The 25,052-nt window shown below is 51.7% G+C and overlaps 1 protein-coding gene across 4 annotated transcripts in view; it reads left to right on the top strand.

The window, feature by feature from the left end:
• PACSIN2 (protein kinase C and casein kinase substrate in neurons 2) overlaps positions 1-25,052 on the top strand; it is a 134,623-nt gene that overhangs the window by 88,071 nt on the left and 21,500 nt on the right. For all 4 annotated transcript variants that reach the window (XM_039462991.2, XM_074390881.1, XM_039462994.2 and 1 more), the window contains exon 2: positions 7,891-8,027. In XM_039462991.2, coding sequence (XP_039318925.1) covers positions 7,968-8,027 — 60 coding nt within the window. In that variant the 5' untranslated portion in view covers positions 7,891-7,967. The remainder of the gene's footprint in view (positions 1-7,890; positions 8,028-25,052) is intronic.

Raw genomic sequence — 25,052 nt, 5'->3', positions numbered from 1 at the left:
TGGAGCTTGGCATAGGGTGGACAGCAGCGGCGGGGGGTTGGAGAGCAGGGTCTGAGGCTGAAGTAGCAGGTGCGGCCGGGAGGGCCTGGGCTTGTACTCTGCGCGGGGGCTTGCATTTTGAGAGGGTCACTGTGTTGAGAACAGACTGAAGTCAGATTGTTAAATATATCATACACCGAGAAGACATGCAACAATACACACAGCTACAGTTCCATGGACAGTTATGAAATGAATATGCTCTAATTTTTAAAACCAGTAGCGCCGGGCGCAGTGTCTCAAGCCTGTAATCCCAGCACTTTGGGAGGCCGAGGCGGGTGGATCACGAGGTCGAGAGATCGAGACCATCCTGGTCAACATGGTGAAACCCCGTCTCTACTAAAAATACAAAAAAAACTAGCTGGGCATGGTGGCGCATGCCTGTAATCCCAGCTACTTAGGAGGCTGAGGCAGGAGAATTGCCTGAGCCCAGGAGGCGGAGGTTGCGGTGAGCCGAGATCGCGCCATTGCACTCCAGCCTGGGTAACAAGAGCGAAACTCCGTCTCAAAAAAAAAAAAAAAAAAAAACGGTAGCACGGATGCAAAACACTGAGTTACTGTGGGAAGCTGGGAGCCCTGTTAGGGTGCAGATGGCTGCGCCCACACAAAGGAGAGGTGATAGTGGCAGTGATGGTGGAGAGATGCAGTGGGTCTGATCATCTCCTTGGGCTTTTGAAGGCAAGGGTGGTCCAGGAGGTGCTCATGGACCCCCCTGCTCCCTAAAGCTGGGGGGAAGGTGGTCTTGTGGGACCCTCCCTTCCTTCCAGTACAGGGCCATTCATGAAATAAAGTTGGATATCCTCCAGGGTTTTTTTTTAGAGACCAGGTCTCACTTTGTCACCCAAACTGAAGTGCAGTGGCACAATCATAACTCACTGCTGCCTCAGATTCCTGGGCTCAAGCAGTCCTCCCACCTCAGCCTCCTGAGTAGCTGGGACTACAGGCGTGCACTACCACGCCTGGCTAATCTGACTTTTTTATTTAATTTAGAGATGGGGTCTCCCCATCTTGCCTAGGCTGGTCTTGAATTTGTGGCTTCAAGCAGACCTCCCACCTCGGCTTCTCAAAGTGCTGGGATTGCAGGCGTGAGCCACATACTCAGTCAGGATGAATTTTTGGCAGAAATAGTTGAGAATGAAGGAGCTGAGTGGAGGTGAGCAGATGCAGGCTGGGAGGACCTGGCCTTTACACTGGATGAGGGGCTTAGTAAGAGCAGCAGGGTGGTCTGCCTTGCATTTTGAACAATCCAACTTCAGTCTGTTCTTAACAGTGACCCTGTGTTGAGATACATTATGCTTTGAGAACTTATGCAGCAATCGTACAGCTGCAGTTCTGTGGACAGTTATTAAATGAATATGTTCTAATTTTTAAAGCCAGTAGCACGGATATAAAACACCAAGTTACCATGCGGCTTATCTGTGACACCCGATTACTTCTGAAGTGCCTCCTGCCCTCACACAAGCATGTGGGCGTCTGCTTTGCTGGGTGCTGGGACAGGCACGACACTCCCTGCCTCTTCCTGAAAGACCCCTTCCCTGTCCTTTTCATGCCTGCTACCCATTGTCTGCTGTCCTCAGCGAGGCCGCATTCTGTCTCAGTAAGCCCGCCCCCAACCCTGGGTCTTTTGCAGTACGCCACCGCCCTGTGTTCTGGCGCTTTTCACACCATATAGCTGTTTTTACTTTGCTGCGTGCCAATCTGCCCTAGTCGGATGTCAGCCCCAGGAGAGCAGGGACCTGGTCCGTCTTGTTCACTGCCCCTCCCAAGCTTAGAATAATACCTGGCACATGGTAAATGTTCTTAGAACAAATGGATAAATATGTCCCTTATCAAAGGATCCTCTCACCTTGGGCCAAACAGTGGCTTAGAATAAATGGTTATTTTCCAGTTACTAAAGAATCTCCCCTCAGATAATGAAGAGGAAGCAAGCTGCAGGTCAGTCTGTGCTCGGCTCGAGGCACGTGGAGCAGCCAGAACCCAGCCAGCCGGCGGTGCTGGGGCCAGGGCAGCGAGGAGGCCTGCTCTGCCTGCCTCTGCAGTTAGAGCATTAGAGCGGGGACTTTGTCCCAGCGTTCAGGAGAAATGAGCAACATGGTCTTTTCACTCAGAATGTTCTTGCTTTATGAAAGTAGCCTTTTGGTCTTAAAAAAAGGACCTGTTCTTTTGTCTGGTTGTGGAATAAATTAAGGGTATTAAGGGGGAGCCAGATTTCCTTGTGTAACACATCATGTGTTTACCTGATACCTGCTACCAAGCCCAAAGGGGAGGAAGGAGGTTATGCCAGCTTCCAGCCTGGGCCAAGGGCACCTTGGCAACTGTTAACCTCTGAGACTCTGTGTACCATCTCAGGAATGGCTCTGACTCACCGTGCTTACGTACATTGTTGGCAGAAGTCACTGGAATCTGAGATCTGGAACCGTTTCGATGCCTCGGTCATTTCCCATATTCCCAAATTCCTGAGGAGAGCTCCTTAGAACAAAAGGGTGTGGTGGTTCACACCTGTAGTCCCAGCACTTTGGAAGGCCGAGGCAGGTGGATCACCTGAGGTCAGGAGTTCAAGACCAGCCTGGCCAACATGGTGAAACTCTGTCTCTACTAAAAATACAAAAATTAGCCAGGCATGGTGGCGGGCACCTGTAATTCCAGCTACTCGGGAGGCTGAGTCAGGAGAATCGCTTGAACCAGGGAGGCGGAGGTTGCAGTGAGCCGAGATCACACCATGCACTCCATCCTGGGCAACGGCAGAGCACGACTTTTTTTCAAGAAAAAAAAAAAAAAAAAAAAAAAAAAGCTTATGAATGAAGTTCCCAAAAGTTAGAAAAGCTATTTTCTGGTTTCTGATTGCTCCCTTTTCATAGCAGCCTGTGGGTTGTTTTATGGATACATAACCCTTGAGTCTCTCAGAATTCTCGTCAGGTTTCCTCAGAATTTCTCTTGTTCCCTGATGTATCTGTTTTCCCCAGGAAAAAAAAAGTATAAAGTCAGTTTGAACTTTATAAAACCAGGGACAGGGCTGATGGCATAGGAAGCTGAGGGGGTTCCCTCTTGCCCTTCCCCTAAATGGGAGAGTAGCCACACCTCCTCAAGAGGTTGGGCAAGGCCCCAGGTGGGCTTCCATGAAAGGCATCTACACTTGATGGCTTGGCTCCAAATGCAGTTTTAAAAATGACCCTGGGCCGGGCACAGTTGATCACTTGAGCCCAGGAGTTGAAGACCAGCCTGGCCAATATGACGAAACCTCGTCTCTGCTGGAGATACAAAAATTAGCTGGGCATGGTGGTGCATGCCTGTGGTTCTAGCTACTGTGGAGGCCAGGGTGGGAGAATCACTTGAGCCCAAGAGGTCGAGGCTGCAGTGAGCTGTGATCATGCCACTGCACTCCAGCCTGGGTGACAGAGCAAGACTCTGTCTCAAAAAGTTAAAAAAAAAAAAAAGGGGGCCGGGCGCGGTGGCTCAAGCCTGTAATCCCAGCACTTTGGGAGGCCGAGGCGGGTGGATCACGAGGTCAAGAGATCGAGACCATCCTGGTCAACATGGTGAAACCCCGTCTCTACTAAAAATACAAAAAAAATTAGCTGGGCGTGGTGGCGCGTGCCTGTAATCCCAGCTACTCGGGAGGCTGAGGCAGGAGAATTGCCTGAACCCAGGAGGCGGAGGTTGCGGTGAGCCGAGATCGCGCCATTGCACTCCAGCCTGGGTAACAAGAGTGAAACTCCGTCTCAAAAAAAAAAAAAAGGACCATGATAATTTGTGTTATCTTTTTTTAAATCTTTTAACCTTTTTTTAAATATATATAATTTGTGTTATCTGTCTGATATTTTTTTTCTTTTGACCCTCACCCCTGCTACTTACAACTTTGCATTTCTCAGCCCCCCTGAGCTTGCTGTTCCTGCCCTGCCAAGGCTTGTCCCCGTCACTGGTGTTTTTAGGTGGTTTTCTTCTCCCGGCACACACCTGGCCACCCTCTTCCAGCATGTCCTGCTGTGGAGCCTTCTTTCTGCGTTGTTACAGTTTCCACCTCTTACTTCAGCAGGCCTTCGGGAGGAAGGAGAAGGAGGTGTGTCGCCTCTCTTGAATTTATTAAAAAAAAAAAAAATACACTGAAATAGTCATGCTGTAATGTCATTATTTTGGGAAAGACACATATGGGAAACATATTTTCTTACCTGTTTTTTCCTATTGTGATGGGAAATAATCTAGAATAACTCAGCACATACCACCCCATCCTGAAGGTTTATTTCTTTTTTTTTTTTTTTTTTTTTTTGAGACGGAGTTTTGCTCTTGTTACCCAGGCTGGAGTGCAATGGCGCGATCTCGGCTCACTGCAACCTCCACCTCCTGGGTTCAGGGAATTCTCCTGCCTCAGTCTCCCGAGTAGCTGGGATTACAGGCACGTGCCACCATGCCCGGCTAATTTTTTGTATTTTTAGTAGAGACGGGGTTTCACCCTGTTGACGGGGTTGGTCTCTATCTCTCGACCTCGTGATCCACCCACCTCGGCCTCCCACCTGAAGGTTTATTTCAAAATCACTTGTTGGAATTCGGACAGCATGCTTCTGGTTCATCTTCATGGTTCCCAGGGTAGCCTGTGAGAGCAAGTTCGGGCCTGGAGCGTGCAGGAACAGTCTCCCCATCGCCATGTGCGCCTCTTTGAGTTCATCTTAATGCTCAGCCAGTCACTTCTCTTGGGTCTGAAATGCCCTGTGCAATTTTTTAAAAAGAGAATTGTCTTCCTAATTCTGTTTAACTTAAATTAATACAGATGTTCATATCTAACCTTGGAGAATGTCTAAGTTGGGAGGTGACAGATTTGTGGCAGGGAGCTGGCTGAGCAGTAAGATGAACTCTGAGTAGTGCACATGGTGATAGTTGAGCTGATGGCCACAGGGGATGCCCATGGGGTATGCTTGTCCCTCACTGGACCTGAAGACATTCTACAGGATGTCACTGTTGCTTAGTGCAGTGCTGTGATGAGATCTTGGTCCCAGACGGAAGGAAAGTGAACAAATGTGGGCCTTTCCCAGCTTTGCTGCCATGTGACCTGGGTATGTTCCTTCCCCGTGCTGGGCACTCCTTGTTCCTTTTGGTCAGCTAAGAGGATATGTCCTGTCTGATGCCCTTGGCAGACCCAGAATCTTGGTTATACTTCTCTCCTCAGTGCTTCAGGTTCTTACTCCTAAAGGCTGACCACTGTGCTGAGCCTCAGCTTGGCTCCTGGCACTTAGTGGGATTTTAAATCTTAGGCCCGGTGCGGTGGCTCATACCTGTAATCTCAGCACTTTGGGAGGCCAGGCAGGAGGATTGCTTGAGCTCAGGAGTTTGAGACCAGCCTGGGCAACAGTTAGACCTCAGTCGCCACAAAAAAGTATTTTTTTGATTAGCTGGGCCTGGTAGCATGTGCCTGTACGATAGCCTCAGCTAGTCAGGAGGCTGAGGCAAGAGGATAGCCTGAGCCCATGAGTTTGAGGCTGCAGTGAGCTGTGATCATGCCACTGCTCTCCAGCCTGGATGACAGACAAGATGTTTTGCCAGTCAACCAACCCACCAACCAGTCAGTCATTCAGTCTTATGCAGAACTGTCAAGACCACAGCTGTATCCAGACAGATTCTGAATTTCTCTGCTCAAGTGGCTCAGGTGTCAGCTGCCTCTCAGTCTGGAGCAGGGACCTGCTGTTCCGTGCAGCTGCTCCCATGGCTGGCCAGGCAGCCCAGCTGGCAGCTTGATTGAACCACTTTGAGACTCACCTGATCCCATAGCCCTGCTGTTCCCTGAGAAGCCTAGGGCAGAGACCAGCTGCTCTGGGAGAAAACTTCCTGCTGCTGAAACCTAGCCTGAGGTAACTCCAGGAGGGCCCTGGCTAGTAGCATAGGATTCCACAGAAAAAAAGGCTCACACCTATAATTCCATCCCTTTGGGAGGCCAAGGTGGGTGGATCACTTGAGGTCAGGAGTTCGAGACCAGCCTGGCCAACCAACATGCCGAAACCCCATCTCTACTAAAAACTATAAAAATTAGTTGGGCATGGTGGTGCACACCTATAATCCAAGCTACTGGGGAGGCTGAGGCACGAGAGTCACTTGAACCTTGGAAGCAGAGGTGGAGTGAGCTGAGATGGCGCTGCTGCACCCTAGCCTGAGCAACAGAGCCAGATTCCATCTCAAAAAAAAAAAAAAAAAATTCCGTGAGAGGTGGCATCAGGGCCCAGGCCAGGTGGCCTGTCCAGTCTCTGTGAATCCTAGTCAATGATTTTGAAGCAGAGCCTCAGGCAGCGTAGGAGAACCCCTTGCTGGTGCTGTCTTCATGAGAGCCTGGTTAGGAGCATGCCTGTTCCTGCACTGGTCTCATCACAGCGGCAGTGTCTTTGGAGGGCTTGACTTTGAAGCACGGTTATCTGTTCCCCACCTTGTTCTATTGCTGCATAATAGCGTGTTCACCTTTAGAAGCGCTGCAGTCCACCAGATTAAGCTCTTTTAATTATCGATTCAATTTTAGGTTTTAGGAAGCCTGATTTGCTTAACTTTGAGATTGCTTTTGGAAAACAGCTTGGTGTAATGGAGAGAATATTATCTCAGCAAGCAGGCAGAACTAGTGTCGAATGCTATTCTCCACCACCCATTACTTGGACAACTGTGGGCAAATTACTGAATATCCCTGAACGTCGATTTTTTTGACTTTAGAGACAGAAGTAATGATAGTAATAATAGTTACTATACAATAACTATAGTGGCAACGACGATTCATTATTGACTATGTTCATAGCACTTACTGAGGACCACGTATTGTTCCAAGCCCCTGTATGTATTTGACTCACAACGGTTCTGTGATGTAGGTTCCATTGTTGTCTGTCTTTTACAGATAAGCCCAGCGAGACACAGAGAGGATAGGTAACTTGCCCACTGTTGCCCAAATCATAAGTAACGGGTCTGGGATTCAAGCCCAGGCAACCTGACTCTGGAGTCTGTGTTTCTTCCTGCAATTCCAGGCTGTGTCACAGAGAATCATGAAGATTCGTGTGATAACGTGTGGAACAGGATCTGGAACAAAGTCTTGTACCTTATTGGTGCTCAAAACATGTTGGTCACTCCATGTCACCCCTCCTGTTGCCAAGCTAAGGCTTTGGACTGTTGACTGCGGCGGTGAGGAAGGTCTTGGGTCTCTGGCTGTGTGTTCTGAACACAGGGTAAGGTAAAGAAAGGTGGAGTCACCTTTTCACCAAAAGTCAGACGGTTTCATCTTGGCCATGGACAGGTCATTCCAGCAAGGTGTGCTTTGTGCTTATGGGAGTCCTTCAGTTTCTTCCCTCCAACAGGGGAAATAATTGCCCCCATTACCCTTACCTGGATTATAGATTGCTGAATCTGTTACTCAGAAGTGATTTAGCTTTCCAGCTGAGCCACATACAGACAGTGTCAGAACAAACTGGTCTGAATTCCGGGCTTCACTGACTGAGTCAGTAAAGATGGAGTTGAGTGGGGACAGTGCTCACGTGGAATGTGGTGGGCACTCTGGAGAGGGGAGTCGGATGTCACAGGTGGGATTACCTCCACTCACGTTTTATCCCAGGTCCTAGCCCTGCCACGTAGGCACAGTGGGCCAGGAGGGGTGAGCCCAGAGACCCAAGGACTCTGCCTGCTTTAATGCACGTGCACCCCCACCCACCACCACACACATACACATTTGCGCCCAGTGTTGTTTGGAGTCTATTTATTGACTTTCTTCCACCTAAAGGAAGTGTTATAGACTGCTCCATACTGAAGGCAGTGATTACAAAGGGGAAGTTGTAAAGTAGAGAGGACTTGTTTCTTTACCTTGGGAATGTGAAAACCACAATGAATTATGTTTTCTGTTTATAGGTTTGTCTACAGATTTTGAGCATCCGAAGTTGACCCCTGACTACGTCTACTTTGCTGCTCCCTCAGCCTTTGAAGAAATGTCTGTCGCGTATGATGATTCCATCGGAGTAGAAGTGTCCAGTGACAGCTTCTGGGAGGTACCGCACCTGCTTTCTTCCAGTGAATGGAGTGGCCAGGCCAATAATGCCTGGCAGGCCTTTTGTTTTTTTAGTGGAGGTTGGGAAATGAGGTGAACATACCCCAAAACCAGCCAGGCACTTGGAGTCAGACCTAGATAGCAGCAGAAAAGGTGTGGGTACCTGTTTTTAGCCAGTGCAGGTGTGCCTTAGCCGTCACTGAAGGCAGTGAACTCACCTCGCTAGGAAAGTCTGAGACTTGCACAGGCTAGGGATGTTCACGAAAGGTCTTGGCGATCACCTTCCTTTCCGTGTTTGCTGTGGTGTGACTGGGAGTGATAGACACTGACTGCTCGGCTTATCCTTTGAGGCACTTGACTGTTGAGTTTTACGTAGAATCACGGAGGGCTGTGATTTGACGTCATGCTGGACAGCACAGGCTAGTGGCCGCAGGGCAGACGCCTTCGCACTTGTCAGAGCATGGGCCGCCAGTCTCTACCCTTGATTAGCTCTCTTCCTGATTCGATTATTTTTGCTTTTTGTGGTGGTGGAGGGCGGGAGTTGTTGTTCCTGAGTCCCATGTAATTGTCCTGCCTCCTGGTTAATGTAGAGTACATGTTTGTTTGTTTCTTTCTTTCTCTCTTTCTCTCTTTCCTTTCTTTCTTTCTTCTTTCTTGTTGAGGTCTTAGGCCGGGCGCGGTGGCTCACGCCTGTAATCCCAGCACTTTGGGAGGCCGAGGCGGGCGGATCACAAGGTCAAGAGATCGAGACCATCCCGGTCAACAAGGTGAAACCCCGTCTCTACTAAAAATACAAAAAACTAGCTGGGCATGGTGGCACGTGCCTGTAATCCCAGCTACTCAGGAGGCTGAGGCAGGAGAATTGCCTGAGCCCAGGAGGCGGAGGTTGCGGTGAGCCGAGATCGCGCCATTGCACTCCAGCCTGGGTAACAAGAGCAAAACTCCGTCTCAAAAAAAAAAAGAGTTGAGTCTCGCTCTGTTGCACAGGCTGTAGGTGCAGTGGAGCCATCATGGCTCACTAAGCCTTGATCTCCTGGCTAAAGCCATCCTCCCACCTCAGCCTACTGAGTAGCTGGGCCTATAGGAGTCAATTTTTGGTCAATTTTGGCCCTGTGGCAAAACCCCTGGAGCTCTTCTGGCAGTTGTAGCCTTCGTGGAAAGAGGCTTTGCAGTTAGAAAACTCTGAGCTCTGATCCCAGCTGTGCTGTTGCTGGCTGTGTGACCTTGGGCAAGTTGCCCAACTGATCTGAGCCCCGCAATCTTCATGTGTGAAGCGGGGGATACTGTTGGCCTCTGAGGGGGGCTGCCAGATAAGATAAGAACATGGATGGCAATGATACAGGAGGCTCTGCTGGTAGAAGAGATGAGGGTGATGCCCTGGTGTTGGACTAGGATGCAGTCATTTTACAAACAAATGATCACAGTGAGATGCATTGTGGTATAGACAAGCCCAGGTTTATAAAAAAGATGGGCAAGGAGCTCAAAATTCTGTCAACACATTTTCCCCTGTGTCTTGGACAAAAAGACCATCATTGACTTTTAGCCGAATACCTTTTGTTCAAAGTATGTTTACTGAGTACCTATAGTGTGCTAGGCAAGGGATAAGACAGACGGAGTCCCTGCCCTCCAGGAGCTGGCTTCTGCTACAGCAGAAGTAAATGTGGAAAAGCACAGAGCATGCAAGCCCTCTCTGCTGCCACCCCTTGGCTGGGGGCATCCTTCCGGAGGGGTGGGGGGTACCCAGCTCAGATTTCAGCCGCCGGCGAGGCACATCTGTGTGGGAGATATTTCACTTAAGACAGCAAGAGTGGCAGGAGCCGGGACAGTCACATAGGTCATGGCACGGCAGGAAGGTTGGCAGTGAGACTAGACGAAGCTGTCTTAGAACCAGCAGTTACAAGATGTGGTTTGGAGGCGCTCCTGGAACAGTGCTAGAATTCAGGACTGCCTCTGCCCCAACCTGCAGGTCCAGGTTCACAGTCATCAGGTCCTGCCGGCTGGCCCCCCGAGAGACTGTGGCCTCATCAGTATCGCAGGAGCACTCATGGAGCTGGTGGCAGCTGTGCAAAACCTTCCTGTGAGCTCCCGTGATGCTGGCCTTTAGAAATGCAGGCCCTTGTTCTCACCACTGAACCAAAACTAACTGTAGATGGAAACCTTTCCAGTTATGGGGAGCCTCTCTTTTGTAACTGTGGTGACATTGCTGGCTGGCATCAGTCAGTCCCTGCCTGGAGCTTGGTGATGGTGCAGACAGGACAAGCACACTCAAAAGGCCCTTCCTTGTGCGGGATGGGCTGGGGGAAGCAGCCGGGACAGGGGAAGACATTGCTTTGGAGCCAGAGGTCTGGTCACTTACTTCCTACGTGTGGCTTTGGGCAAGTTACTGATTTTCTTTGCCTTCATTTCCCCATCCATAAGATGGGGGTAATAATGGTACCCACATCCTAGTATTGTGAGGGTTAAAAGAATGAATACATGTGTTCGTTTTAGGGCATCAGGGCAAGGCTGGTGGGGGACCCTTCCCGCTGGCGTGGGAGCTGAGGGAGTCCGTGCACACACTTGACGTCTGTTTCTGTGGTGCCCTTGGCGGCATTGTCTTAATTACTCGCTTGGTGGCAGAAACTGCTGGGAAAATTGCATAGCTAAACGTAGTGTTATTATGGACATCTTCAGCTGCTTGTTAAAAAGCATTTAGGTGAACGTTGCTAGTGTATATTGACAGCATATAGTAAATCAGGTAGCTTTAACGAGTCGTAATTAAGCTCTTATGTTCCGTGTTAAATTCTCAATGGCAGTAATGTCAGTAGACAAACCTATCTATCTCCTTTTGCCCAAAAGTGCTCAAGCGGGCTCTGCTGAGCTTGTGATGCTGTCCCTGAAATGACTCTCCAGCTGGTATCAGCTCTGCAGCGCTGCTGCCGCCCGCCTCCTCCGTGATGGATGTTTGTTGAGTTGTGGGCGACTGCTCAGCACGCCGGACTGCAGGGAAGATCTGAGAGACTCGGGTGCACACTGCCAGCTGCGGTCTTCCCAGGCAGACAGCAAGCTCCTCTTTCCCATGGAAGGACACTTTTCCAAAGAAAGCCTGTGGTCTTGAGGTGGAAAAATTTTCTGCGTTTAATTTTACTCTTTCCTGGGTACTTGGGAATATGTCATTCCCAAAGGGTAGTAATTGGAATATGTTATTCCGGAGCCATTTTCTGTGTGTCTGTGTCCTCCAGGGGCCTTTGGTGTGACATTTGGAGGAATAAGATAGACCTTAGCAGGTCATCATGCCAGGTGCTGTAGGATTTGCTGGGGTTCCCCTGGGGCAAGGGGCCGGAAAGGCAGCGTGGAAGCCTGGAACTTCCCTGTGCTCGGATGCTAGACGAATGAAGAAACTCATACTGATCTGCGGGAGGAGGGGTTACCTGCAGGGACCTAATGCTGAAGAGAGGTATTTAATGCATATTCAGAAGGAGAGCCTCCCACATTCCTGAACCTATAGATTTATGGGGGGGAAAAAAAGAGGAAGAGAGGAGAGGGGATCCAGTTCCCACAAAGAAGGTGCTTATGGAGTGTGAGAGCAGGCGGGACCACCCCCAGCTCTGCCTCTCAGTGACATGGTCTGCTGGGTGGAGTCAGCAGAGGAGGCCTGTGGTTGCGCCGGGTTGGGCCAAGAATTGGGAACAGGTAGAGGGATGGTGTTCCAGGCTGGAACCATGTCTGGAGCCTGACTGTGATCTTAAAGAGGGCTGAGGACCTTGACCTTTTTGGAGCTAAGGGCCAGTTTTGGAGCACGCCGGGAAGTCGTGTGGGATTCGAGTGGCAGGGGCCAAGTGGAGCCGGTTCCCCAAGTGGGTGCTCCCTCAGCCAGTCCAAGCCTGGCCTGGTCTGCCCACAGGCTTCATGGCAGGGTGTGGGGCAGCTTGGCTGCTTCTGGCAGGTTTTTCTGACTTGTTCCAGGAGCTGGGGATCCTCCTCCTGCGTCTGCCTCTGGGCACCGCTTCCAGCCTCCCCTGCGGTTCTGGGAGCTGGTGTACCAAAGGGCCTGGGCTGTGAGCCATGGGCTTTTCAAGTGTCACCAGTGCTGCCTGGATCTCCGAGGGCTCCTTGGGGGCCAGGCTGGGAGGGCAGACACTGCTTATATTAGGAACTGGAGCCTGAGTCTGCCCCAACACAAGCTCCCCGCAGGTGGGATTTCCGCTCAGCTGTCAGCTCTCTGTGCGTTAGAGCTCAGATCTCCTGGATGAACCCAGGCTGGGTCTGACCTCCCTGCACTATCTTGTGGGTACAAAGAGCCCCTGAGAAGAAGAGTATTTGGGGAGATGAAGATAACATAGGTATCTTGCGTCAGATATTCTGGGAACGCCTGAAGAGCTGGCGCGTGACTCTCAGCATTGACCGTTCCCTGCCAGGAGGGCGCCCCTTGTAGGTCGTTTGTAACCTTCTCTCAGTCGGGCTGGTTTCCCTCAGACTCTAGCACTGCAGGACAGCTCGTCACGTGAGAACGCCTCCGTGTACATCGTCCGTGTGGAATGGGACGCGCTTTCCCCACCCTTCCACACCAACTTGGTAGGACACATGTTTGGAAGCTGCCTTGGCCCAGGCAGGCCCTGGGCTAAGTCCTGGGCACCCCACATGAGAACACAGGCTCCAGCCAGCGTTGGGCGGAGAGCAGATTGGAGGCGGCAGGGCAGTGCACTGCGCGCAAGCGTGAAGCGAGGGAACGTCGGTGCACCTCACGCTCAGCAGCAGTGACCGGCTCTGCCTACTCTCCAGCCGCCTCCACGTGCGCCGACCCCAGCGACTTTTCCATGGGACGGCCTGTCTGTGACAGCCCTGTGGGAGCAGCCTGCCCACATCCACAGCCTCCTCGGAACAGGATGTGTGTCAGCTTAGTTATCACCGCACTGTGCTCAGACACGGCTGCTAGGTCAGTGGCCCACATTAGTTTCACTAAGGTTTCTAAAAATTACCATGAATTATTTCTTTCCACCAAACTAGTATCTGCTGAACCATGAACAAGGATTAAGGCATTGGCTCCTCAGTGTCCACCTCACTGCCAGGTAGCCCAGCTAGAAAAGCAGACTGGATGGCTCCCTGCCCTGCTGGGAAGCTTCAATTTTCTGCATCACCTTCAAAGTAGAACCATACCCTTTAGCATGGCTGAGATACTAGCATGAGTTGACAGCCAGCTGGACTCCCTGACCCTTCCTGAGAAGCTCTGCCCCGGGCTCCAGCGAAGCTGAGCCATCCTTGGCTCCCGTCCACAAAGATCTGCATCCAGCCTGGTGTGGCTTGGAGGATTCTTTCTTCCACCCAGACTTTGATCTCCTTCCTTGGGAGCTGCTCTGGGAAAGGAAGAGCCTTCCCTGACTGCTCTGGGCAGGCTTGGGCAATCTTCCCTGTGCTAGCCAGCATTTCCTAGCCTGTAACATGGCATTAATTTTCTACTTCCCAGGATGGTTTTAAGAACTACAGAGGCCGGGCGCGGTGGCTCAAGCCTGTAATCCCAGCACTTTAGGAGGCCGAAGCGGGTGGATCACGAGGTCAAGAGATCGAGACCATCCTGGTCAACATGGTGAAACCCTGTCTCTACTAAAACTACAAAAAATTAGCTGGGCATGGTGGCGCGTGCCTGTAATCCCAGCTACTCAGGAGGCTGAGGCAGGAGAATTGCCTGAACCCAGGAGGCGGAGGTTGCAGTGAGCCGAGATCGCGCCATTGCACTCCAGCCTGGGTAACAAGAGTGAAACTCTGTCTCAAAAAAAAAAAAAAAAAAAAAAAAAGAGAACTACAGAGAATACCTGCAAAGAGGCTAAAATTGTGTGTGGTACTTTTTTTCTTTTTTGGCAAAAACTCCTTATCCTACCCTGATGTTACACACAAAATAGGGACATGGTATATATTGCATGATCTTCGTTTAAGGTTCTTATCCTTATTTTGGGGAGGGTTGCGTTTCTGATGGCATTTGGCCATCCTGGGATTTCTGAACAAGCTGCTACAGCCGGCTCTTCAGAGCACTCTCTACCTACCTTTTTCAGGAATGAGTCGTATTCATGTGAATTTCTTCTAAGCCAGTGAGAAAACAGTTTTCCTAAGAGGCTGTCCTTCTGTGGTGGGTGACCCTCCCCCTGAGCTACACTGGACATTTCCATTACGTTTCAGATAGCCTTTGTCATCCTGTGGGGCAGATCAGGGCCCTCACATGTGGGCTGCCTTTGTCTTGGCCAAGTTTGGCTGACCCTGAACCTTGTGACTCTTCAGAATTATGTGTTTCAAAATGGGTGGTTGTCACCGTTCAGAATCCACAACCTAAGCAATGCCTGGATGTTTATGAAAACACGTAGAAGTCAACACGGGACACTTGCCTGCTCTAATCTCAACTTTAACATTGAGATTAGAGCAGAAAGCAGCCTTTGCTGCCCAGTCTCCACCCAGTAATGGAGGTTTCCCGAGTGATGTGGTGGGTGTTAACCGAGCTTTGTCCCCGTTGGTCAGTCAGTTCAGGCTGTCCGGATCGAGCACTCCACCCACTGCCTGGCCTGAGCTTGGGGCTGGGACACAGAGGTGAATGTGACAGGGCCAGGCCCTGTCTTCTTGAAGCTCACAGGCCAGCAGCAGCACCGAGACAGTTCCACAGGTGGCTTCCCTTTCTCTTGGACAGTTTTCAGCACTGCTGCTATCTCTGTCCATGGCCGCCGTTCCCTAGCTCGTGGGAGGGACTTCCATACATGAAGGAGTGGGTGGCGGTGGGTGGTCAGGTGGATGTGACTGAAGGGCTCATGGGAACCTCTCCTGCTGGGTTCCAGCAGTTGCAGAGCTAGCCGGGTTCCCACAGGTGGACCCTGATGCAGGCAGACACGGCAAGGACCAGCCCCGGCCCTCACCAGTCCCCTTTACCCATCCACCGGGAGCACCGCAGGGAGCCAGCCGGGCAGTCTATCAGTCTGTCATTTTGCTTTCAGCTCGTGCCCTTTGATGTATGCCATCTGCAGCATGGTCTTTGGCCTGTGTGATCAGTCATTCCTGATCCTGGGAAAAATCAAGTTCTACTTTCAGTGGGGGAAGAGAAAGCAGAATTCAGTGCACACTGTTGCAGGTCAGGCTGAGTTAGCAGTGACGACCTGCTGCTGTTCTGTGATCAACTGCCCAGGCCAGGGAGGCCACTTGCTGGTTGTCGGCACTGGGCAGCAGCACCGATGAGCGTGCTGATACCCAGAGTTTATCTTGTCTGGGGTCCCGGGCACCTGCATGGTGGGGCCAAGTTTCAGTGACTCCCGAGCCCGAGTGCTCTCTCAGCATCCTCTCTACGCTTACCGTTTCTGCTGCCACACATGGGAGTGTGGCACATGCAGAGACAGGAAAAGGTGGATGAATGGGGTCGCCTTTCCTTCTGTGGTGCAGGCAGACCTGTCTCCCCTGTCTAAATGCTGGCATTCTAAATGCAGAGAAAGAGTTCTTTGGTTTTTGCCTTGAGGGGATTTAGCACTTCAGGGTGTTGTGCTGTCTTTTGAGGATAAAATTTTATTTTCTCCTTTGATTTCAGTGATGTCAGAGTAACTTTCTAAAGCTGCTGAAGAGACGTATTTTTCCTTTCTACTCGGTAACAAATATGCTTTCATTTTAGAGCAGGTGCTGTCTGTAGTGCTCATTAGACTATGGTGGCTTTCCATGGAGGCATGTGTGGATAAATGATTGTTTGGGCTGGGCACAGCGTGGGGGGGGCGGAGCTGGGGTGCAGCACACTTCTTCCCAGAGACCCAGGGCTCCACGGTAGGGTCTTGAGGGCCATGGCACACAGGGTGGCACATGTGTAGGTATGGCAGGGCATTTGCGACATCGGCATAACGTGCACAACACGCACCAAGGGAGCAGAGCATGGGGCCCTGGCCAGCGAGCGGCCTCTGGGAGGAGTTGAGTTCCGCACAGCCGTGCATAGACGCATCCTTCCACTGGACGTTATTTATCTTACGTGTTCTGCCTTCGGAGTTAGGATCTGAAAATTGCAATTTCTGGGTTTCTATTTTATCTATTTTTTATTTTGTCATTTTGAACATTTCAGTTAAAGATTAATAACTCAATTGGCCTTTAAGGTTGTCAAAATCTAGGATTCATGCTTTTAAATTATCAAACAGCGAGGGGTACTTTCAGGGTAGATACAGGTTTCAGGAACAGCGGTTAGGACCAGTCAGTGTTGGGGGCAAGAACTGAAAACCCAGAGTAGAGACAGAAGTAAGGCCCCAAGGAAAGGACAGGACTAGTGCTGGGTCAGAATCGAGCCAGGATTGCAGATCACACTCAGGATGATTTGGAAGCTGTATCTGTTGATAAAACAATAGCAGCAGGTCTAGGCCTAGGCAGGGAGCATCCGTCTCTGTCTCTTCTTTTCTTTCTTTTTTTTTAAAGATGGGGTTTCACCATGATGGTCAGGCTGGTCTTGAACTCCTGACCTCAGGTGATCCACCCACCTCGGCCTCCCAAAGTGCTAGGATTACAGGCGTGAGGCACCGCGCCCAGCCGCGTCTCTAACCCTCTTGGGTCCTGCAACATAAATAGCATCACCACATTTGCAGATGGGGGGCCCAGTGAGGTTAGGTGGTAGTCTGGGGTTGTAGTTCAAGGTAGCACCGAGGTGTGGAACTCCTAGGGCCTTCATTCCAGGGCTGGGACAAGTTGGGAGCCCAGTGGTGGACAAACTGGTAGGAAGTTTGGGGACCAGGGAGAGTGGAATCCCATAGAAATGAGGATGCAGTTTGAGATCTGAAAGCAAGGCACAGACCTGATGATTTTTCAAGCACACCTGCTACTCTTTGGTATTTTCAAACACACATCACAGATTTCACAATCCTAAGATCAACAGTCATCCCCATTTGGAAAGGAAGATTCAGCGTAGGGGTTCGGATAGATTGGAAGATCATTGCCGGAAGCTGTCACCATGGAGACGCCTGGCAGGTGTGTACAGGATACAACATCAGTCAGGCGCATGCACACCCTCCCCAGGGATGTGGGCAAGAGGTAGTGACCCTGCAGGACACAGTCCTGAGGAGAAGGTACTTAGTCCTGGAGCCCTCCCAGCTGCCTGGGGCACAGGTAGGCTTAGGGATAAACTAACTCAGGCCCTTGATTTCCCTGAAAGCTTTGTAGCTGCAGGGAAGGCCCGGTGAGGCACTGCAGCACACTGTTTACGTGACTCTCTCAGGAATGCGCAGAAGGACCAGGAGCTGCTCATCCTTCAGCCATGCAGTTATTGGCTGACGATGTGCTAAGACTTGATTCCTTTTAGGTACCATGGGGAGAGCTTGTGTGACTCACAGGATGAAGAACTGATAAATAGGCCGGGTGTGGTGGCTCACATCTATAATCCCAGCACTTTCAGAGGCTGAGGCAGGCAGATCACCTGAGGTCAAGAGTTCTAGACCAGCCTGGCCAACATAGCGAAGCCCTGTCTCTACTAAAAATACAAAAGTTAGCTGGGCATGGTGGCGGGCGCCTATAATCCTAGCTACTTGGGAGGCTGAGGCAGGAGAATCACCTGAACCTGGGAGGCGGAGGTTGCAGTGAGCCAAGATTGCACCATTGCACTCTAGCCTGGTAACAGAGCGAAACTCCGTCTCAAAAAAAAACAAAACCAGAAAAACAACGGCTAGATAAAGGATCACAAGTTCTTTCACTGGCCATACCTCTGAGGTCTCAGCAACTTCCCAGTCCCTTCCTTTCCGTAGGGAATGGAAATCCCAGCTCCCAGCACCATTTGGGCTCTGAGAAGATAGGATGCCCTCTCTCTGCCTGGCATGGATGATGGAGACATATAGAGGCGTAGTAGTTGCCCTCAGAACCCACTATGTTAATGCATTTTGCAGTGTGACAGCACATGTCCACACAGGGTACCAGGGGAGGGGTGAACCACAGGGGAGGTGTCCTGGGGCAGCGGCGCCCCCAGCTCACTCTCCGCGGGCCTTGTGGCGTCTTCCTCTGGCTGTCAGAAAGCGGCCTTGCCTCGGAGTTGCCTTTGGCTCTTGCCTCAAACATCGCTTCCTCCAGGCAGCCCCGAGCACCCAGAATATTCCTTCTCAGAATCTGTCACTGTCTCATTGCTTTATTTTTCTAGCCATCAGTTCCGTGAGGGAGCGTCCTGGCAGTTTGTTCACTGCTGTATACCTAGGGCCTTGTGGTCCTTCACACACAGTGGTTGTTCATTAAATATCTCTTGAGTGGCAAGAGAGTGTTGCCAGACACTCGGAAATGGAGTTATGAATGCTTCGGGGGGAGCCAGCCAGCTGGTGGCATCAACAGACTCGAAACTGTTCCCTCTGCACCCTGGAGAGGAAGGGACAAGGGCGAGCCACCTGGTCCTAGCTGAGCCAGAAGAACCACCCCTGGTGGTGCTCCTTCAGGTAAGCCCATGGAACCAGAGTCAAATGCTTTACCCAGAGCTGGTCAGGTATGCCAGGAGGCTCCCCCATCAGCTTCAATCAGAAACCCTGGAGCTGTGAAGGCTCACCGCGCCCCCAACCCTGGCCCCCAGACGGGGCGAAGAAGTGTCTTAGCAAGAGGTTAGATCTTGTCAGGCAGTAGCCATGGCTGGTGGAAAGCCCAGTTGGCTGGGAAGAGACCTACCCAGCAGTGCCTCCTGTCCAGGGGCCCTTGGTCCTCACAGGAATAGCTCTGACTCTACTTGACAACTGAAGGGACAGACATACATGGAGAAGAACTTGGATAAAGTTAAACATTTCAGGGCGGGGCCACATCTGAAAGCAGGTTGAAGGGAAGGAGGTCCCGTTAGGGCGGGGAAATCCGGTGGATTTGAACAAGATGTCAAAAGCCCATTTCGCCCATCCTGTTGCCAACTGCAGAACTGAAATCAAGGGATTCCTGAACAGTTGCCTCTCATCCTTGTCATTCAGGCTGACAGAGGAGATGCTGGAGCTTCCTGGCATACCTGGTCAGCTTTGGATAAAGCATTTGACTTTGGTTCCAGGGGCTTGCCTGGAGAGGGGTACCGCCAGCAGCTCTTCTGTTGGTCAGCCTGGCACAGCTGGCTCACCCTTGACCCTTCCTCTCCAGGGTGCAGAGGGGGCAGCTCTTGTGCTTGGGCCTTCAGGGCCACAGACTAAAGGGCATGATCATCCTGAAGTTAAAATCAAGGTCGTCTTTGGCGACAGGTCCTAGCAGTTTACAGGCTTGGGGTTACTGGGAACCTGGTTGGCATATGTGGGGATGGGAGCAGGGCCTATGCGCTGCTTGGAGTCTGGAATTCTGTTTACGATTCTTGCTGGAGCCCACAGGGCTGGCTGGAAGCACACACACCATCTGATGTTGACTGGGTAAGACTCAGTTTACACCAGCTCTGATCCCGGCGTGAGGGAGGCTTGGGCAGGTGGCCTCTCCTGCTGCTGCGTCACCGTGAGCGGCTGTATCTCTTCCAAGTTCCGTTTCCTTTTCTGTAAAACAGGGCCACTAGGCCACCTGCGGTGACCCACGCCTGTAATCCCAGCACTGTGGGAGGATTGCTCGAGCCCAGGAGTTTGAAATTGGCCCTGAAAACATAGTAAGAACCTGTCTCTACAAAAATTATAAAAAATTAGCCAGGTGTCGTGGTACATACCTGTGGTCCCAGCTACTCAGAGGCTAAGGCAGGAGGATTGCTTTAGCCAGGAGGGTCATGCCTCTGATTGCGCCGCCAGACTCTAGCCTGGGAAATAGAGTGAGGCCCTTCACACAAATAAAATAATAAAATTCAATTTAATTTTTAAAAATAGACATCAATAATATCCCCTGGCTAGCACTATCACAAAACGAAGTGGGGTGGCAAGTAAAACTGTCAGTACCCTGCCTGGCTAAGTATGGGCATGCTCTATTATGATGCCGTCACTAGTGAAAATCACTCTGTGTGTGGTGCCTGTTGCCGGGAGGCTTGCACTCTAGCTGGGGAAGTGAGGCTAATGTGCTCGAGGCAATTTTGAAATGAGCTGTGACCCAAGGGGCATGGGGACAGTGTTTGGAAGGGCCATTGTAGCCCCCAGCTGGACCAGATGGCAGGAGCCCTAAGACGAGTCTCCCCCGTCTGTGGGTGCAGTGGGTGTAGACTGGGCCAGTGCTCTACACTGGTGCTCCAGCAAGGACGGGCTGCATCAGAGAAGCCTGCATGGGGAAGAGGAGCCAAGACTTAACAGAGAGCTGGGATGGGGGCAGGTAAGAGGGGGTCTCATTCATCAGTACTGTTCCTGTCTCCCTTTCTCCACCTGCAGTTGATACCGGGGCCCCCTCCCCATCTCTAATGGTGCAGCCTTTATTAGCGTCTGCTCTCATAATCTTTGCACCCCTACTTCATGTGCACACATTCTTAGTTGATGTAAATGGTGTCACGCCCCACGTCGTTCTGTTTCTGTTCCAGGTCAGTGTGTCCATGAGGTCTTGCGTCCTTCGTCCTGCTGTGCTGCGGGGCCCCGTGCTTACCCATGCCTTCCCTGGAGAAGCCCCCTGCCTGCCCTGGGACCCAAGGGAACATTTCTGTGGGGATGTGAGCCCGGAATGAAGTTGCCGGGTCGTCATAGGGCACCTGCATGCTTCATGACTTAATGACAGCCGGGTCATGTGCAGAGGCCTGCTCTGTCTGCTTTCCACACATACATCCAGTGAAGGGTGCTGTACCCACCTCTGCCCGCACGTACATCCAGTGAAGGGTGCTGTACCCACCTCTGCCCGCACGTACATCCGGTGAAGGGTGCTGTACCCACCTCTGCCCGCACGTACATCCGGTGAAGGGTGCTGTACCCACCTCTGCCCGCACGTACATCCGGTGAAGGGTGCTGTACGCCCACCTCTGCCCGCACGTACATCCGGTGAAGGGTGCTGTACCCACCTCTGCCCGCACGTACATCCGGTGAAGGGTGCTGTACCCACCTCTGCCCGCACGTACATCCGGTGAAGGGTGCTGTACCCACCTCTGCCCGCACGTACATCCGGTGAAGGGTGCTGTACCCACCTCTGCCCGCACGTACATCCGGTGAAGGGTGCTGTACCCACCTCTGCCCGCACGTACATCCGGTGAAGGGTGCTGTACCCACCTCTGCCCGCACGTACATCCGGTGAAGGGTGCTGTACGCCCACCTCTGCCCGCACGTACATCCGGTCAAGGGTGCTGTACGCCCACCTCTGCCCGCACGTACATCCGGTCAAGGGTGCTGTACGCCCACCTCTGCCCGCACGTACATCCGGTCAAGGGTGCTGTACGCCCACCTCTGCCCGCACGTACATCCGGTCAAGGGTGCTGTACGCCCACCTCTGCCCGCACGTACATCCGGTCAAGGGTGCTGTACGCCCACCTCTGCCCGCACGTACATCCGGTCAAGGGTGCTGTACGCCCACCTCTGCCCGCACGTACATCCGGTCAAGGGTGCTGTACCCACCTCTGCCCGCACGTACATCCAGTCAAGGGTGCTGTAGCCCACCTCTGCCCACAGGTACATCCAGTGAAGGGTGCTGTACGCCCACCCTGCCCGCATGTACATCCAGTCAAGGGTGCTGTACGCCCACGTCTGCCCGCACGTACATCCAGTCAAGGGTGCTGTACGCCCACCTCTGCCCATACTTGGCCTTTCCCACTCTCTAGTGGTTGTCAGTCTACAGGTGTGGCGCTGCCCTGCAGTTCTCAGGTGCATCCCTCCAGACACCCACGTGCAGAGGCATCTGTGTGCTCTGTGTGCTGTCAGCCCAGCTACTCAGGAGACTTGAGGCAGGAGAATTGCTTGAACTAGGAGGTGGAGGTTACAGTGAGCCGAGATCACGCCACTGCACTCCAGCCTGGGTGACAGAGCTAGACTCCATCTTAAAAAAAAAAAAAAAAAAAATTCTGTTTAAGGATCCCTACCCTGAGTCACAAAGGTATTGACCTGCATTTTCTTCTGGTCATGTTATGGTTTTACTTCACATTTTTCTGGGGTGCCTGCTGTGTGGTAGACCCTGTGGGTAGCAACGGAGAAAGAGTGGTGGATTAGAAAGGCACAGGTCCACACCCTCTCAGGGCACAGAGTCTGAAGGGATTAGGGCTTGGGAGCGCCGCAGAGCTTGGCGTGGTCCTGTGTCTGCACAGCAGACCTTTCCCCAGTGTCTTTGTGAAAGGCACCTTTGGGCTGTTTACACCAGATGCACGCAGGATGGATGGGGAGCTGGCGCGGCCTCCCTGGATAGTCCCTCCGGCACGTCTGTGACAGTAAGCCGCTGGGTTTCAGGCAGGGCTCCTTTCTCTGCTCCTGATTACGTGGATGTTTCTGCATAGGGGTGGTTGAGACTCCAGCCCCCACCTCATCCTAGCCGACTTTAAAACTGAGGCTTACCTGACACTGGGTTCTCTGAGGAACAATTAGAAGCCTGGCCCACTGAGAGGGAGTGGGTGTGGCCTAGTGGAGGGCAAGGGCAGGGCCAGTCCTGGGCTCCAGGAAGGGAATGGGGAAGGGAGTGGATTCCCTGGAGGCAGAGCTTGATTATGAGGGATGTGGCCCCAAGGCCCATCCCTGGGAGGCCGGAGAGTAGCCTCTGAGGACCCTAGAAAGGAGCATGCTCCTGTTATCCCAGTGCTTTAGGAGACTGAGGCAGGTGGATCACCTGAGGTCGGGAATTTGAGACCAGCCTGACCAGTTTTTAGCAGAGAAACTTCGTCTTTACTAAAAATACAAAATTAGCTGGGCATGGTTGTGGACACTTGCAATCTCAGTTACTCGGGAGGCTGAGGCAGGAGAATCTCTTGAACCCGGGAGGCAGAGGTTGCGGTGAGCCAACATCACACCATTGCACTCCAGCCTGGGCAACAAGAGAAAGGAGGTTCTCTTTCCCAAGCCTGCTGTGCCCAGCCTGGAGAAGGTGGGGATGCTGTATGCAGAGAAGCCTGTCTGGGAGCCATTACCTCTGTCCCCACATTCACCACCTGGAGGGTGGCGGCTCCCTTTTCCAGCTCGCCCGCCGTGGGTTCCACTGTTGCAGCCCCTTTCTCTGAAGGCTGCTGTCATCCTTCCTTCCAGGATGTACCCACCCCCACCAGCCTTCTGACCCCACCAGTCCCCAAGCCCAACACCCTTCAGAATGAAGGCCCAGCCCTCACCTTTCTCACCATCTGCCTGCCCTCATTACCAGTCATTCTCTGTGTTCTGTGTTCCATTCCCAGCTGACTTCTCTCAGTGCCCCAGCATCGCCATGCTGACACACCTTCCTTTTTCTGATGCTGTTCCATGCACCTGGAATTATTTCCCTGACCTCACCTTTAATCTGGCCAGCCTCCCAGCTGTCCTTGAAGATGCCCTTTGGGTATTGCCTTCAGGGTACCTCTCACCCCCTCCTCCCAGTGCCGCGGTTCCAGTGCCCAAGTGCGGAGTCCCTCAGTAGGTACATGGTTGGCCCTCCACCTGCCAGGCAGTCCTTTAGGGCAGTGAAGGGATGTCCAGGCACATGTATGCTGAACATTTGTCTTTGTTAGCTTAGTTTCTGAGTGGAGTGAGCCTGAATTTAGAGGAAGTTAGGAACAGAGCTTCATGCCTGGTTCAAAGATAAGGATTTTGTGAATGAATCAATTAATACGTTTGGAAGAAAGCTTGCTTATATTCAGTTTCTACCTAAAGTTTTCAGCCATTGCCATTTGGCTATCCCAAAACAACTCGTGTTTTGAAAAAGTGAAAGAGAGCTTTTTAATTATGAAACTGATAGAGAAGTTGTTTATGTATGTGCTGATGTTAATGTATGATTGATTTGTCAATATTTGGAAATTTTCTTGCATTTTAAAAGCTAGTCATTATTATACCTTTGATTTTTTTAAAAAATGTGGCCGGGTGCAGTGGCTCACACCTGTAAGCCCAACCCTTTGGGAGGTTGAGGCGGATGGATTCCCTGAGCTCAGCAGTTGGCAAGCAGCCTGGGCAATACAATGAAACCCTGTTTCTACTAAAATACAAAAAAATAGCTGGGCATGGCAGCATGTGCCTGTAGTCCTAGCTACTCGGGAGGCTGAGGCAGGAGACTCACTTGAACCTGGGAGACAGAGGTTTAGACTTCGTCTAAAAGAAAAATGTATTAAAAAGGGAACAGGCCAGGTGCTGTGGCTCACATCTGTAATCCTAACACTTTGGGAGGCTGAGGCGGGAGGATCACTTGAGCCCAGGAATTCAAGACCGGCCTGGGCAACATGGCAAAACCCCGTCTCCGCAAAAGTACAAAAATTAGCCAGGTGTGGTGGCACTTGCCTGTAGTTCCAGCTACTCGGGAGGCTGAGGTCGGAGGATCACTGGCACCTGGGAGGTTAAAGCTGCAGAGAGCCATGATTGTGCCACTAACTCTAACCTGGGCAACAGAGCAAAAAGAAAAAAAAAAGAAACAAACTGTACTCAGGAAGGCACACAGATGGCAAATAGTCATAAGAAAAGATTTTCAGGCTGGGCGCGGTGGCTCAAGCCTGTAATCCCAGCACTTTGGGAGGCCGAGGTGGGTGGATCACGAGGTCAAGAGATCGAGACCATCCTGGTCAACATGGTGAAACCCCGTCTCTACTAAAAATACAAAACATTAGCTGGGCATGGTGGCGTGTGCCTGTAATCCCAGCTACTCGGGAGGCTGAGGCAGGAGAATTGCCTGAGCCCAGGAGGCGGAGGTTGCGGTGAGCCGAGATCGCGCCATTGCACTCCAGCCTGGGTAACAAGAGCGAAACTCCGTCTCAAAAAAAAAAAAAAAAAAAAAAAAAAGAAATACCATTTTGTTTTGTCTAAACCTTTTCCCAAGGGTTCTGAAAATCAGAGAGGTAGGCAGGTTTCAAGAGAGCCAAAATACATGATTTGATGGTTTCCAGTTAGAACCTGTCCCGGTTCCAACCAATTTTAATACTGTTGGTAATAGGGAGCTGAAATCCAGCTCTGTGTCGTGGGTTCATGCCGACTGTCAAGGCTGAGTTAGGGCCGTGATTACCTCAGCTCCTCCTACCACCAGCTCAGTGACACTGAGTTGCTTGCTGGGCATTTTTTCCGTCCTGCTGTAACAGTAAGGCCTCATTTTAAGGGAGGGG

Source organism: Saimiri boliviensis, chromosome 21, assembly GCF_048565385.1.
Source record: "Saimiri boliviensis isolate mSaiBol1 chromosome 21, mSaiBol1.pri, whole genome shotgun sequence".
In the NCBI taxonomy this organism is placed as follows: Eukaryota; Metazoa; Chordata; class Mammalia; order Primates; family Cebidae; genus Saimiri; species Saimiri boliviensis.
Note: the sequence above shows the minus strand (reverse complement) of the source record. Positions and strands in the feature narration are given on the sequence as shown.